This window comes from Protopterus annectens, chromosome 3.part1, assembly GCF_019279795.1.
Source record: "Protopterus annectens isolate FY-2018-M chromosome 3.part1, PAN1.0, whole genome shotgun sequence".
In the NCBI taxonomy this organism is placed as follows: Eukaryota; Metazoa; Chordata; order Ceratodontiformes; family Protopteridae; genus Protopterus; species Protopterus annectens.
In genome coordinates, this window is record NC_056732.1 from 51,235,018 (window position 1) to 51,252,346 (window position 17,329).

Consider the following 17,329-nt stretch of genomic DNA (forward strand, 5'->3'; position numbering starts at 1 on the left):
AAGAATCCCCTAGAACAGGGAGAAGGATTCCTATCACCAAGCGTACCCCTGTTGAATTACATTTAAAACCCGCTAGTCTGTCACAATCTGGTGTTACAAGGGGAGATGAAGCCTCAGTGATACGGACAGGTTGCCAGGGAAGGGGGAGAGCCTGAGCTAACACAGTCATGCCGACTGGGAGGGCTGGCTTTAATTTAAGAGGTTTATTTTCTTTTTTTGGGGGGCTTCCTTACCATTGCATTTTAAACTCTTCTTTAATGTCACATTGCTGCTTAAATAGCTTATTCAGAAAGGAAGCTAAAGAGGAAGGGAAATTTTATTGGATTTAAAAAAGGAGGGTTGAAATATATGAGTTGTGTTTTGAATCAACTTTTCCCTTTTACCTCACTTCTTGATCACCTCAACTGCAGGAGGGCCTAAACAAAACTTCCTTGTCGAAGAGAGGATTTAGAATTTCAGTTTTAATATCTTCAGTAAGTATTTAAGAATGAAGTTAGACAAAGTTTATACTTACCAGACCAGAAACAGCAGCTCTGGATAGAGAATCATCAGCATCATAAGCAGACTTTAAAAAATACTTAGTAACATGGAAAGCGAATGTTAGTGAGGCATTCAAGGAATTCTTACCTCAGAAGAAGGAACGTTAATAATTAACCTTTGCATGTTCTAAAAAATAAACATACATACTCTAACGTGAGCTTGGCAGCTTAAATTTCTCAAAGATAAAGTAGCAGAAGAAGAAGAAACTGTTTTCCTTAAGTTGTCAAAAGCTTTCCCATCCTTGTCAGAGGGAATGGCGTTAGCAGCAGTTCTGTTTCGCACAATCAGTTCTAAATAGAGAAATTACTTCTGGATCAACTTTAGACTTGGAAAACCGATACTTATAAATCTTATGTACCCTGTATAACATGTCAGACTTCCTGGGGGCAGGACAGGAGATTGACTATTAGGCAAATTAGAAGTAGTGAAAAAAACATTCTCTAAAGCAGGCAAACCAGGAAGAACAGCTGTGGATTTAAACACAATAAAATGTAACAAATGTCAATACATCTTCTGTGCAACAAAAATTTCATTCTGTTCTCACTGAAAAACCTCAGTCAACTTAAATACAGCCGCAAACTGAAGAAACTGGCACTGTCTTTACATGAAGCTCTCCTCAAGCTCCTGACAGAGTACATAGAAGGCACACTAAAACTTTGAAAACTGGCTGGTGACGGGGTACAATCCAAATAACTTAGGATACTACAACAGAGCTCTAAATCTCTATGCCAACTCTGATAAAAACGTCACACCAAAACCATCAAAGTTAGCAATAATTAATTTTATTATAGCAGTTTTGTTTCATTAAAATCACACAGATTTCATCAGAAAAAAAACAAACCCTTACTTCCTAATCATCTAAATGGTAAAATCTGTCCTATGATAACATGAAACACAGTGCAAACCGTACACAGATGCTAAAAATAAACCATTTAATTAACTTTAAAAGTATTAAGAAATTAAAAGACTGTCTTAAATTTCTGTTTTTAATAGACACTTTACATTAATCACTTCTTTAATCAATTTCTTTGATTTTTAGCAAGTTTTTAAAGTCACCACCCCTCAAATCCAAAGGCTGATGCCCTAGGACAAAAATAAGTATATTTTTTTAAATCCTTACATAACCTGATATGTTTAAATGATGCATTATTAACATTATTTGTAGTAATGGCATATAAATGTTCCTTTCTATTACTTTTCTTAGTTGTCATCGCAACATAATATGCTGGACAACTTAAAATACTCCGCTACATAAACCACTCCTGAAAAGTGGCAGCTGTAACAAACTTTCAACCCATATGTCAAATCTAGCTATTCAAAATTAGTATTTCACCCATCCAAAATGAACCAACTTCAAACATTACAACTGCTGCATTTGTAAGTACCTCTTTCCTTCTATGTATATAAAACATCTAACGTGCCATTAGCCTGTTGTAAATTATCTTTAATAGTAGTACTTTTTGTAAGAAAACATAGGTTTGGTCACCCACAATTTTCAATAAATCAGAATTACCCGAAACAACTTTCTAGTTACAACCACAGAACTAGCAATAGTCATATCTAAATATTGATTTTGTCTGATGTACTTCACGTCTATTACCTACAAATGCTAATCCATTCAATTGATCTAAATGTTGAACATACAATGCTTGCACCCCATCTACAGCAATACTCTGAAGAAAGTCCAGCAGAATCACACCAACAGTCTAAAGCACAACAAAACAAACTAATTTCTCTGTTTCCTCACTTAACTCCTGAAACTCAAAGGACACCCTCAGGACCCCTGTACACTGACCTACGAACCTCCACAAAACACACTGATAGCAGCTGCAGTTATTACAGCCAATCAACATGAGTGGTGCAAATGACTGTGCACTTTGAGAATATGAATGTGGGGAATGAACGGGTCTCATATCAACAAATGAAAAACTAAGCAAATAACAGTGACAAACCATGAAACATGTTGGAGAATTGTGCGTCACTTTAGTAGGATAAGTATGAGCAACAGACAAGGGTTCTGAGAATTCGAGCACAAACTGATTTCAATGTACCTCAGGAGCTCTGGTGACAGATGCTTGTGTCTTCTGTTCTTTCAGTACACAGTCTGCTGTGATTTTGGCAGGAGGTATAAATTTCATTTTCTTCGCTGCATTGCCTAGCAGCTGACTTGGAGCAGCTGATCTTCTCATAGTCAGAGTACTGGGCTACCTAAAAGAACAACAGAACACGTGAAATGATTAAAGTCCAAAATTGATATGAAGAGCATCAGGTTTGTCTCCCTCCCACCAAAAAAACAGGAATTTAAGTATGTGGTTACTGGACTTTCCAGCCATTGCTGCACCTAGGGTACATTCCAACACCCTTAAAAAACACTGGTACATTTTCCAGGTTTAGCCTCATCACCTACAGTAGTTTCCGTTTGTTGTCTTTTTTTTTTTCCTTTTTGCCTTTGTTGACCGAGTATGAACATTAAAAGTAAAATGTCCATTTCAGGCAGAATATGTACACTATGGGATATAAAAATGTTATACAGACACTTAGAAGGAAAGGCACTCAGAAGCAAGATGTCAAGGCAGGATAGCAAGCATCAGCTGTATCAAGGTAAAGAAAATATACTAACTCAAACTTTTGTTCAAAAAAAGTGGATATGCATATCAATGAGCATTTGTTAAACACTGAAACAAAGAATACAGTATATGCAAAAGCATGGACAATAGTAAACATTATGAATGTCATAACAGAAGCATAAGACAGAAATTATGCAATATAAACCCAAAACGGCTGGAGCGACACACAGAAGATCAACGACCAGTTCATTCAATGTCCAGGAAACATCAGTAATCCACAATATTCAGCATACGAGTGGAAGTGATAGAAATAATAACTCAAATTAATGCACGATAAATATTTAATGGAGTAGCACACAAAAATTGGTTAGCGCTTTCACGGCTAATTTGAGTTATTATTTCTATCACTTCCACTCGTATGCTGGATATTGTGGATTACTGATGTTTCGTGGACATTGAATGAACTGGTCGTTGATCTACTGTGTGTCGCTCCAGCCGTTTTAGGTTTATATTGCATTATTGTGTTTGGCTTTTCTGGCAGGAGCGTTTACTCCTAACGGGCACTATATCGAAGGATTATAAGACAAATTAATTTTATTAATGTGGTGTGAAAAGTTGAAGGGCTCCAAGTCTAAAGTGTGAAATCTTTCAGAAGTGCTCACTAAAGATCACAAATGTTGACACATTCAACATGAATAAAAATATAAAATATACAAATTAAATTTGCATCCTGTCCTGGTATAAAAAGAAGAGAAAATAAGGTACAAGTATAGACATTTCGTTACCCCTTGGCATCAGTCAAATATGGAAATGTGGAGAACTATATCCATATACTCCTAACGTATGCACATAATGTTACATACGTATAAACACACAACACTGCTGAGCCTTGCAAAATCAGTCTCAGCTGTACATGAAACTGTAGTAAATGTTTAAACCGTTAACTATCAAATGGAAAACGAACTTGTTAAATTACATGACAAGCCTTTCAACTATATATCCAAAGCCTTCGACATGGTTAACCACCAACTTCTCAAACACACTGAAAAACCTATCTCTTGATACACTTATTATACAATGGTTTCAATCCTACTTAAGCAATAGGCAACAAGCAGTTATGTGGGAGAACAACCTATCTCACCATCTCCCCATTGCACTAGGTGTCCCCCAAGGTTCTATACTTGGACCACTTCTATTCTCTATTTTCATCAACGACCTGTATACTGTTATTCCTCAAGCTTCCTTAATACAATATGCCGATGACTCCACATGAGTATGCTCGGCCCCAACTCCAGCAGACCTTCAATCTCTCACCCAAAAAGTGTTTAACATAGTTGAGGAATGGCTACAACATCAGTGCCTCATCCTAAATCCCAAAAAAAACTTTACTCCCACCCACAGGGCCACACCTCTACGCTTTACTGTCACATCTAACAATGGAACCATCGTATCCCCCGACTCTACCACAAAACTCCTAGGGGTTCTAATTGACAATAACCTTAACTTTGAAGGCCACATTAACAACACCATAAAAACAGTTAACAAAAAACTAGGCTCCCTCTATAGAATCAAATCCTTTCTTACCCCACTAGCAAGATCTACTATTGCCCACACCCACTTAATCTCTACCCTCCTCTATGCCTCCCCTATATATACTAACCTCTCAAAAAACAACATGAACAAACTGGCCGTCTCCTACAACAATACTGTGAGATTTGCGACAGGCTCTACATTTAGGACCCATCACTGTATTAATTATCAAAATCTAGGTTGGCTAGAGTTACCTAATCTACTTCTATTTAAACAATTAACATTTGCCTATAAAATCCTGTATCAGCCTAAAAACACACCAATTCTTACCAACCTTATCACCCCCTACAGCAACCTTAAGACCCTGCCCTCATCTAATAAAATACTAGTACAAATACGCAAAACCAACAATAAGGCAGGGGACTCTCTGTTCTCTAATACCGTGGGTAAAACCTGGAACTCTCCCTCCAGTGACCTGACCTCCCTACCTTCACTAACACAATTTAAAATCAGGCTTAAAACCTACCTCAAATCACATTGGCTGTGCACCTGTCTGAACCCAGACTAACCTCTCACATCTTCTTCTCACTAAGTTACTAAGTCTTAATGACTGTATAATCTAACTGCCTAATGAAAACCAGAATTATATCTTGCCTTTCAATTGATTGGACTCTCTTTTATATCATAATATGACTCTCAGTCTCCCTACTATGTTAACATATATACTTAACATAAGATACTACAATCAAATGTGTTTTGAACTGAATACATTTCCTTATTTACTAAACTACTTACTCCAATATGTTCTTTCATGCATAATATAGCTTAACTTTATATGGTACTTCCACCTGTTAAACTTTGAATTGTTTTATTTTTTAAGTAAAATATTGCTCTGTACTCTCGAGGAGCTTTTCTCCCCGGGCCTCTGCTGAAAATGGATATGTATCCAGCTGGACTAGCCCAGTCAACAAATGTAAAATAAATAAATAAAATATTTAATGCAAACACTCAAGGAAAAAAATGGATGACTTGAAGGCTTAATACCGCATGACAACAATAAAGATTCTTTAACACCTCATGTTGCTTCATAATAAGTTCTGCAATCTACAGTCAGGCCAATTGTCCATGGTCTTTGAGAGAATATAAATGTACACTTCTTGTACACTATCATGAGCCTTGCTGGCAAAAGCAGAGACCAAAAACATGCAGAATAAGTACAACTTGAGCCAGCCTGGAATGGTGGCCCTTCTTCTAAATGTAATAGAAAAAGAAGTGCCCAAGAACAACGGTCACATCCACACACCAGCGTAAAACATATCCTTTTTACAGGCTGCAGCAGCAGCAACATTGCAATATACCTTTTAGTCTAAAGTTTTAATCACTATCGGTTGGGAATCAGGAAGGGCCTTTGCCACTACTTTTCTTGTTAATATATGGAAAGGTCTTAACTACTTAAAGGACCATTCTCCATTAAAGGGTTAATTTGTGCAAATATGATTCTCACTCACATCCATTCTCTCTCTCTCTCTAGAACAATTTCACTTCCTCTACATCCCTGTCAAAATACAATATCTATCACACCTACTAACTCAATGTTGTATGTTGTTGTATATTTGCCATTTGTTAACCGTATTAGTCCAGCTGAGCCTTTTGGCCCGTTTTCAGTGGAGACCAGAGGAGAAAAGCTCCAGAAAATACAAGAAACTTTTACAATAGTGTTTACAGTATTGCCTTAATACAGAATATTAACAGAAATTAACAATATTCACACAGCAGAGAAAATACAAAATAGATGCAGAAAATTTTTTTTTACAGTTACATTGCACTTGAGATACAGGTGAAAAAAGAATTCTTATGGATTTGAAAAGTAGTATTTTACCATTAGTATTATAGGCATTTTCCAGTCTCAAACCAGTAATAGTTATTAAGAGAGAAAGAGAGTTTAGGATGAAAAGTTATTGAAAGAGGGAGTAGTTACACGTGTAAAAGGGGAGGTTATGTAATGAGACAGGTACTTTGATTCATGGAGGATTATGGCAAGAGCAGATTCTGGAGTTCAAGAGGTAGTTTTTAACTTCAGCTTTGAAGCAGGAGGAGCTAGGGATGTTATGGATGTTTATGGCAGACTGTTCCAGGCTAAGGAGACGGAGTATCTATAAAGGAGTTTGTCTAGGTTTTTGTGAGGTTTGTAAATATCAAGTACGTTCTGTTCAGAGCTGCGAAGTGGGTGAGCTGGAGTATAGTGAGATACAAGTAAAGGGAGTGAGGGACAGGCTGAGGGTTTGTTTAGAAGAAAGTGAGTAAGGAGAAGGAGCTGGGGGAATTCTAGCCCTTGGAGTTGGCTTGGGGTAAGACAACGATGAGATCTGCACGGCAGATTAGTGACAAATCTGGCTGTATAATAGACTTGCTCCAGTTTGGACAAGAGGGATGTCTGGACATGAGTAAAGATAGGGAAGGAAGGAGAAAGGCTTGACCAAGCGCTGATCTGGTTGTAGGGGCTAGAAATTTTTTGTTTTGGTAGAGAAGGCTGAGCTTTTGTTTTTTTTTCAATACTCTGTTGTATATGAATGTCAAATTTTAGTTGGTCATCAATTATTGTTCCACGTACTTTAGTGTTGGGATCAGGAGTGATTGGGGTTTGACAGAGAGAATGGTAAAAGTGGATTTGTGGTGGGAGAGGGGTTTGGGGAGGAAAAGAAGGAGCTTAGTCTTTTGGGGTTTAGTAGGAGATGGTGATCAGTTAGCTAGTGTTCGACAGATGAAAAAGATTGTTGTGTTAAGGAGTGAAGGTTACGGATGTTGTCAGAGATAGTCATGATTGTAGAGTCGCTGGCATATTGAATAATAGTAGAAGTGGTGCAAGAGGAGTGTAGATTATTGGTGAAGATATTGAAAAGGAGCGGCCCTAGGATTGAGCCTTGGGGGACACCTGTTTGGATAGGAAGAAACGGGGAACAGACAGAGTGCAACCTAACAGACTGGAGCCCGTTAGTGAGATTGCTATAAAACCAGTGCATAAGTAGGGGGGGGGAGTTAAGGTTGGTTAGTTTGGCAATGAGTTTAGAATGGGATACAGTACCAAAAGCATTGGAAAGGTCAAGAAAGAGGCAGGATACAAGACAGTTATTGCCCATGGCTTCTGCAACAGTATGTGGGAAGGAGAGCAGGGCAGTGGAGGTGCTATGATTACGTCTAAAGCCATGCTGTGTGGGGGTTAGGAGATTGCCATCAATTAGGTATTTAAGAAGCTGTTTGTGTATGCATTTTTCTAATATTTTGGAGTTGACAGAGAATTGAAATAGGTCTATAATTGGAAGGATCAGTGAAGTTACCTCCTTTGTGCAGTGGACTGGTGTAAGAAGTTTTCCAAGAGTCAGGGACTGAGGATTCTTGTATGGAACGGTTAATTAATATGGAGACAGGATAGGCTATAGTGTGTGCTGCTATTTTTTAGGAAGAGAGGTGGGAGGTTGTCAGCTGAAGGAGAGCAAGGTTTAATTTAAGGAGGAGTGATTTTATGTAGGTGGTGAAAATAAGGTTGCAGAAGAGAAAGGGTTTGCGAGATAGTTTTTGCATGGTATGAGGGGAGTTGACTGCTGGAAAAGTTTGTGTAAGCTTTTGGACGGATGCAATGAAATGACTATTAAGCAGGGTGGCGGTTTTCTGGGGAGTCCTATTTGGGTAGGGGTTAGGGTTGGTAGGATTACCTGGCAATGGTATTTTGTTGATTGAGTGCCAGAACATTTTAGGGTTTGAGTTATGAGTGAATTGGGTGTTGTAGTAGTATTTCTTTTTATCCTTATTTATTTTTTTACACAGGTTATGAGTTCTTTATACTTTTGGAGGAGTGATGTGGATTTAGTTTGAAGCCATTGTTTCCAGTATTTGTCCCTTTGTCTCATGAGGGAAAGGGTATCTTTAGATAGCCAATGAGAGTAGTTAGATTTAACCCTAATTTTTCTTAGTGAAGCTGAGGAGTTAAGGATGTCCAGGAAGGTGCTATTGAAATGATGGACTCCCTCACTGAGGGGAAGGTATTTAAGGAGAGACCAGTCAACAGAAGCTAGGCTATCATTGAAGGTATTGGCATTGAAGGGAGAGAGGTCTCTACAGTCTTTGTAGGTGTGGGATTTGAGTATTTGGGAGGGGGGGGGGTCTGAAAACCTTGGTAGGGAGGTGGTAACTTAGAGAGTTGGGTAGGGTGCAGGAGTTGTGGTTTAGTGTAGGATCAGAGGTAAGAATCCAGTCTAAGGTGAAGCTGTTAGTATTGTTGTTGTTATAGCCAGTGGGGGTATTAATTAGTTGATGGAAACCATGGAGGTTAATGTGCGTGGAAGGGTAGAGGGTGGATATCTTTTGCCAATCAATATTTACATCACCGAGAAGGATGGTTCCGCAGGTGATATTCTGGATGACCCAGGATAGGACAGATTTCAGGCTGAGGATGTTGTTACCTGGTGGTATATATAGTTGCAATGGCAAATCTTTTTGAGGGGTTGAGATGGCAGTTTAGTATAGGAAGCTCAGCTGGATGAAAATCAGGTTGAGGTATAGGCAGGGGGAGAGGGTCAGATGTTTGGTGTACATAATTGCAACACCACCACCTTTTTGTTAAGTCTGTCTAGGCAGTATGTATTACAGTGAAGAGGACGTATTTTAGTATTGGAGATGTGTGGTTTTAGCCAGGTTTCTGATATGGTGAAGATATCAGGAGAGTCATGGGTTATCCAAGAATGTAGCTCTGTGACTTTGTTGGATAAGCTCTGGATATTAATGGCACAGATAGACAGTTGTTCGGTTCGACAGGTTTTGGTTGTGGATGGGGGATGGGCCAGGGTTACAATGAATATCACCATGAAAAAGTAGAGGTATAGGGGGAGGGGATGGTTTAGTAGTAAAAACGTGTTGTATGAGGATACTGTTGTGGCCTTTAGAGTGTAGTGAGAGTGGGAATAGTTTAAGTTTGTAGAGGTGAACAGGTGATGAAATGAAAAGGGACGGAGCGATGAGATAGGGCAGGGGTGATTCCCTATGGTGGAAAGCAACTGTTTGAGAAGGTGCTTCATTGAATGGATTAAGCCTAGAATGGTAAGATGTGAAAGTTGAGATGGAAAACAGCAAAACTGCTGTAAGATAGAGGGGGAGTGAGAACTGTGTGAGGGGCATGGGTGCAGGTTGTTAAAGTGAAATATTTGTTGGGAGTTGGGATTTGGTAGGGGTATAGTCAGAGATTTAGAGTGTGGTGAGGTAGGGGGATTTGGTAGGGGTACAGTCAGAGATTTAGAGTGTGGTGAGGTAGGGGGAAAAGGAGACAGAAAAAAAAAAGAAGAATGTTTTGGGAGATGGGCAATAAGTGAGTTGTTAGTGGTTTTTGGTGGAGGGGAAATGATGTAATGGTATTGGAGTTATTGATAGTTTGGTGGAAGGTGATATGATTGGTTAAGTTGGAGAAATGGGAGGGGCTGGAAGCAAGGAGAGAGAGTATATAAGTAATGATATAGGGGTGGGTGGGAATGGGGGTAGGGTTAGGGAGAGACGTGAGCCTGAGCATAGTAAGGGTGAACACAGCAGGATAGCCCAGCTGGAAGAGGTAGGAGTGCCAGAAACAATCAGCCAGATACAGCACCAGGATACTGTTTATCAGGTAAGTTAGACTGGGTGGTGGGAAAAACAAGTTTTACAGGGAAAAAGTGAATGAAATTGGAGACCTACCCTACCGCATTGCTAAGGGCTTTCTAACTTTTTATACTGTCATTTTGATGCAAGTAATTAACTTCATTATGCAAGTTTTCACACTGGGATAGTTTCTACGGTGTTATTAACATCATGCCCTATGCCATCTATATAGTATGTCTTTGGATCTTTTCTTTCCAGGTCTCCACTGAAAGGAGAGTCTGTACCTACTTGGACTGTCCTGGTTAACAAATGAAAAAAAAAATACAATACATCAGAATCCAATATGAATACCGAGATTTATTACTGGGTCTCTGATCGTACTCATGTTGTTATGCATTTGAGACATGGATGCCAAGAAATTGCTGTTAAAGTGAATCTTGGTATCCATGTCGAAAAAACATAACTAGTAATGATTAGTGAAACCCGATCATAAATCTTTGCAGTACATAGACTTTTATCTACTCCATGTACTACTAGTTTAAAAAAATTCAAAGTGATTTACCAACTTTGAAAACCATTAAAGCATTTAGCGAGTTCTGCTGCATAGATAGCAAGCAAATATAATTGCAGAAAAAAGTCAGAGAGAGTTTTTAAATATCAACTTAATTTAAATAAGCTACTTACAGAATGACATCTGTAAACCTCCACCAGCATATCAGGAAAGATATTCAGGGACAGTTGAGAGTGAAGGAACGTAATTTCCTGAAACCCAACTGTAAGAACGCTTCTGGGTCATGTAATAATTGCTATACACGTCTGAAAGCACGACTGCGGTCAGGTCTCTCCTTAAAGATTGATCTTTTTTTTCAATTTTGCAGCATAATCACAGCACTCCATGCACTACAAATAAATCATCAAACTCCACTATGAATAAATAAAAAATACATCCCAGTCTGCAGCAAACTCCACCACCCATCTTTTCATTTAAGTCAATAAATATTAACTATTAATACTCATTTAAGCAATGAACATGTGCATATTTTTAAGACCTTAGTGCCTTTAGCTTTCAAATGCTTATCATACTGTCTGCTTCTCTGTATGAGCCGCTTTAATGTTAATAAATCTAACAACAGGCAGTATTTCTTTCATCTTTAAATATTCTGACAAGCTAACCTTTCAATTTATTGAATGTTTTTTTTTTTTAACCAGGAAGTCCAAGGGGGGCAATATCTATTTTCAGTGCAAGCCTGTGTAACAATATTCCATATTACAAATGTACCATTAAAAAATTACAAATGATAAACAATTACTGTAAGTAAATTTACTGTAAAAGAAGATGTTTGAATGATCACTGCTGCAGCAGCTTTAGCTATACGAGTTATATCCTGCCATGGTTATAACAGCTGGCCAGTTTCCAAGGCTTCAGAGTACTTTCCATGTGCCCAAACCTTTAGTCAGCTTGAGCTAAGCAGACAGATTTGAGTGCCAAGATCTTCAGGGTTTTCATTCCAACAGAGAAGAAGCCCCGATTTCCAGGATGGCTGCACACTAACAGCTTAATTCTAGCTCTCCCAGTGTGAAAACAGAAACTCAGCAGAGAAAGTCAGTAGACTTTTGTGTTTCTGGGTACATTTCAGTTACTAGCTAGTAAGTGCACTGCCTGGATGCCAGGAAAAAAGGAATACAGAAGACCTGAAAGAAAATCAGCTACTAAAGTTGAGGAGAAAACACTGACTGGGAAAAGTTCTGCAGCTGTTCAACAAAAAGTGCAACCCCCAACCATGACTTCCAATAACCTAGAGGAAAGTATAAGACAACTGCACATAGACCTGTTTAAAATAAACAAAACACTGATGGAGTATATTAACTCAAACAACCAAAGGCTGGAAAATGGAAGAAGCTTTAAAACGATAAAACTGCAAAAAAATCAGAGGTCAAAATGAAGAAAATACTGGTTGAATGTGAGATTACTCAAAAATAGATGTTTCAAAATATAACAGAATTAGAGGACAGAACATAAAGGGAAGACCTGAGATTTTTTGCTGTACCAGAGAAGCTGGAAGGAACAGACTGTACTAATTTTATGAAAGCACAAATAAGCAATTGGACTGGTATTCCACAGCAGGAGTTGTTAGTTTGAAAGGGCACATCATGTGTATGCTCCAAACCTGGCTATGAGAAAGCAACCTAAACCTTTACTAGTAAGGATATAATCCTACCAGAAGGAGCTGATTCTTACAAACGATGGCAGAAAGACAAAGTACTAAAAGTAGGAGATAGCAGAGTGCTTGTGGAGAATAATTGCTCACTGTACTCCAGGCAGAACAGGACTAAATTTATTCCACTATTCAGGGAATACCGAGAAGCAGGTATGAGAATCAAACTGCGGTACCTAGCTATCTTCAAAGTATTCTTCCCTGGACGGACAAAATAATTTTTTGATTAAGTACATGGTAAGGAGGAAATACAAAGGTTTGTTCAACAAAAAGTGCGCTGTGAAACAAAGATTCTGCTTCTTGTTCTTCTAGTAATAAAGACCACATAAAGACTGCACCTGTGAAACCTCTTCCACTGTTTCAACAGAAAATATTGGAGAGAAGAAAGGGAGCACGAGAGCTGACTAGAAGAATCAAGAGAACATTGGAAATGAAACAGAGACATTATCTGGAAGATAGAGATGAATAGGAATAAAACCAGTACCTTGGAAACTGAAAATGTGAGATTACAAAGCAATAATTATATTTGTGAAATATGACAGAACAAGAAAATCTGGAAATACTGGACTTTTTTGGACTATGTTGGACTTGTGGTGAACTCTAAAGCATATGCCCTACTTAATGACAAAAGAAAAATTAATGTGCTTTTTCTCATTCTTGCGTGGGGGGATGACTGGATTAAGGCCCTTAGCCTGATATAGTAATAAGTTTTAAGAGAAAGCAAATAAATGAAAAAGAATACTGAATATTAGAAGGCTTTTTCTAGCAAATAAATGTTTGCTTAGTTGCAATTCTGTATCTGGAGACCATCTCATAAAGAGATACTGGCTACAATCTGATGAAGAGAAATTGGCTGGAAAAAAAAAAGAGACACTGTCTAGGAAATAAGGTTCTCTGAAAGTATTCATGTGTTTTCCCAGCTGGAAGAGCTATAAAAATGAGATAAAACCAGACAGCACAGAAAAGAGGAGTATTTATATTAAATTGCAAAAGGAGCTCCAATAGTGACAGAAGAGGATAAAAAAGATAATAATGGTAGATTTGTAGTACTAAGGGGCTACTGGCAGGAGAGGAGGATTACATTGGCATGTATTTATATTCCAACTAAAACTACTACAATGAAGCTTAAGAAAACTCTGGGAGAAATAATCAGCTTTCAGCAAGGAATATTACTTACAGGTGGGGACTGGAGTTTGATTTGCAGTAGTGAAAATGTGTCGGGGGGGCCATAAAGGGGAAAGTAAAACAAAAAAGGGTAGATTTTTGAAGAAATGTATGAAAATATTTGGCATGAAAGATGTAAATTCAGTAACAGAAGTTCGGAGTGAATTTACATATTATTCCCCAAAATACAAAAAGTGAGCTAGGCTAAACAGAATTTACATTTCACAGGAACATGTGCATTTAATTGAAGGGTAGATATGCACCCAATAACAATTTCAGACCATGCACCAATAAAAACTAAAATAAAAACACAGGGTAATGAAATAAAAATAAGGTGCTGGCACTTTCCCACCTATCTGTTGAAAAGAGAGGAATTTAAGGCATGGGTAGTAGAAATTATTCAGGAGCTTTTAGAGAAGATAAAAATTTCTTCCGAAAATATAGCTAGGGAGTGGGATAAAATTAAAGTGGACTTTAAGCACAGGGTGGAAATAAAAGAAAGGGAGCTATGGATAAGAAGTAATAAGAATTATTTAGAGGAGGATCCTTGGGCAGAGATACTAAAATTGCAGATAAAAGAACCATGATAAGGAGTGAGAAAGGCCACAGGATAGTACCTCACACAAATATTGTAAAACAGAGAACAATTAGCCCTGCATGGCTGCTGGTTATGTTGTTTGCACCAACTAAAAAAAGTTTGCATTTACTAATATACGATTTTATAGTAGCAGACTTTCTTGCCTCCATTAGTAGCTCCTGCATGTCCCTCAGTAAACTGGTGCCTAAAGGCGATTAAGACCCTATCATCCAGGCAGAAGCTGAAGTTGATTGGGTTTGGGGTGTAGCCAAAACACCTGATCTTGTGAAAGTATATCCATTCTGTAAGGAAGCTTCTGGCAATTGTACCTGGCCACTTCCAAAAGAAGGTAGAAACACGGCCGCCTGGGCCAGAAGGAAGTTATCACAATGATATTGGGGGATTCCTTCCGAATCTTCAAAAAACCCCAGATATCAGTGGAAAGGACGTAAAAGCACACAGGAACATTCAAGTCCAAAGAAAGGAAAAGGCACCTCTCTCTTCCAGTCTTTCATGCATGGACTGCTAGAGCAGAAACCTGCTAGCTGATTGTTCAGAAAGAAGGAAAATGGGTCTACTTGAGAACTCCCCACAGATGCAGCAAATTTGGAAGATGACCCCCTGATCTAGTTTCCATTTGTGAGGGTCTGCCCATGTCCTTCTCAGCTTGTCTACCACACAATTTTGCACTGACAAAATAGGATGCTTGTACAGCGAGGCTGTGCTGTGAAGCTATATTCTGAGTTAACGTGGCTTGCCTGCAAAGGTGGTATGACCTGGTTCTTCTTTGTTTATTGATGTACTACATGACTATGGTAGTCTCTGAAACTTGAAGAGATCCAGGGGACCAAAGATGATTAAGAGAATTGAGTGCCTTGATCAGCCAAGCATCTCTTATGTTTACGTGCTTGAATTTGTCCTTAGCATCGCATAGAGCTTGCACTTTTATCCTTCCTGAAACTGCTCCCCAAGCAAAGTCTGGGGCATCTGTGTGACTGTCTACTTTGGAGACAGGAGGGAGAAGGGGAAACCTAGATATAGTGAAATTTGCCACCTCCACCAAATGATTTCTCTTCTGACAAACCCAAGCATTGGGACTTGGAAAAAAAAAAAAGAAAGGATGTTGTTGCTGGGAGGTATCATGAGAATCCCCGATTCCATGAGACCCAAAATTCTCAGGTATTGCCTCACAGTAACTGCAATCTGAGCACAAACCTTAGAAAACGATTAAGATATAGATCTATTTTTCCTGTGGCTCTTTGAACCAAGGTGTCTGACATCCCAGGAACACAATCCTGTGTGAAGAAGTCAAAAAAGACTTGAACATTCTCTTGGAATCCCAGCTTGCGTACAAGATCTCTCACCTAAAGGAGATATTCCTGACATTCTGCAAAGATAAGTAACCCATCTAAATATAAAAAATCTGGCTACCTTGCAGCCTGCAATGAGCTATAACTGGCACTAGATACTTTGCTAACACACTCGGTGCAGTGGATGGTCCAAAGGTAAGGCACAGAACTGTGATGGGATCCATGCACACAAAACCTTAAAAAAAAAGCCTGAAGTCGAGAAAGGGGGGTAACAAAAAATAAGGAAAGAATGAGATTTTGGACACAAATCCTTAAAGAGAATAGCAACAGTCATACAGATATTTAAAGAGAAATAAGAAATACAGGCACAAGCATCCAGCTATGGAAAATGTCACAATACAAAAAATAAGACCACAAAGAGGGAATGTAGAACAGAAGATTAGTAAAGTAGAAGTTAACAAAATAAAAGTTGAAGTTATGGAATACCTGTGAAGTGAAGGATTTAGTGTAGAAAGTCTAACATTGGTTATATCACAGCATGATAGAACGAGTCCCTCAAGGAAGGAGAAACAGGAGGAGTGGGAGACATCTGAAGGAGAACTATGGACATGGGAAAGAAAAAGACATTTAATATGGTACAATATTTACATAAAGACAGCAAAACTAATCACTACAAAAAGAGCAGAACCAAGGATATCTGAAGAGAAACACATCTGGATATGGAAAATTTTACAAAACAAAAAATAAAACAGAGGGAAAGTAGCAAAGAGGATTAGCAATGGGGAAGCTAAAGAAATAGAAACTGAGGTTATGGATTACCTGCAAAGTGAAAGATTTGGTGTAGAAAACCTAATTTGATAACATCACAGTAGGATACAGCAATGGATCCCCAAATTAAGGAGAATCCAGTGCAGCAGGAAACATCTTATCAGTTGCCATATGAAGATACTTTGGAGGCTTCCATAGGAAACCAGTACAAACGTTCAGTTGGAGTTGTACAGCAAGGGAAGGAACAGGAAACTGTCAGAGTTGCCACAGTCAATGTTGTGGAGTGACAGGCCTGTGAGCTTCCATATTAAAGAGCAATAGAGGACACTGGATGAAACTGAAGAGAATGTGGCACAGGAAGATGCTCTGGAACTTTCTATAGAATGCCCATAAGAAATGTGCCCTCAGTTTAGAAGAAGAGTTGTTTGACTTAATAGAGATGAACATACTAAGATCAATGAAAGAGAGAAACAAAGTCAATAAAATCTTAAAAGTTAGAAGTTTGATAAAATAAATGAACACGGTAATTAGGACTGTTTATAGAGATTCATGTGATATAACAGAAGTAAATAGAATATATCACTGTGCAGCTAAGTTAATAACAGATAAAGACTTACCACAAAAACACAGGGCAGTAAGGGAAAGAAAGGGGAGAAATCAAATGTTATCATGGAAGCATCAAACAGAGAAAACTATAAAGCAATTAAGACAAGATGGGTTAGTGTTAGAAGAGTACATAAGAGGGAACAGATCAGCAAAAATACTCAAAAAGATAAATGCGATAAAAACAATGTGCTGTATCAGAAGAGATCAGAATCTTTTGTCCGCTATCACAAATAATAAACTAAATATCAGCAGAGGCTGAAAAACTTAGAAGATATGCAGATAAATTAAAGGAAAAAATACAAAATAAGCAATTTATTGATGACCCAAAAATGTTTTATAGAGAATTAGGAAACAAGGCAAAAGGAATTGAAACACCACCAAAAAAGAAGAAATAGATACATTTTGGAGAAATATCTATGAAGATCCTGTGGA

General features: G+C 38.3%; 1 protein-coding gene across 4 annotated transcripts in view; it reads right to left on the bottom strand.

The window, feature by feature from the left end:
• Window positions 1-17,329, bottom strand: part of RAD54B (RAD54 homolog B) — a 1,676,581-nt gene that overhangs the window by 888,348 nt on the left and 770,904 nt on the right. For all 4 annotated transcript variants that reach the window (XM_044066559.1, XM_044066560.1, XM_044066556.1 and 1 more), the window contains exon 2: window positions 2,592-2,748. In XM_044066559.1, coding sequence (XP_043922494.1) covers window positions 2,592-2,729 — 138 coding nt within the window. In that variant the 5' untranslated portion in view covers window positions 2,730-2,748. The remainder of the gene's footprint in view (window positions 1-2,591; window positions 2,749-17,329) is intronic.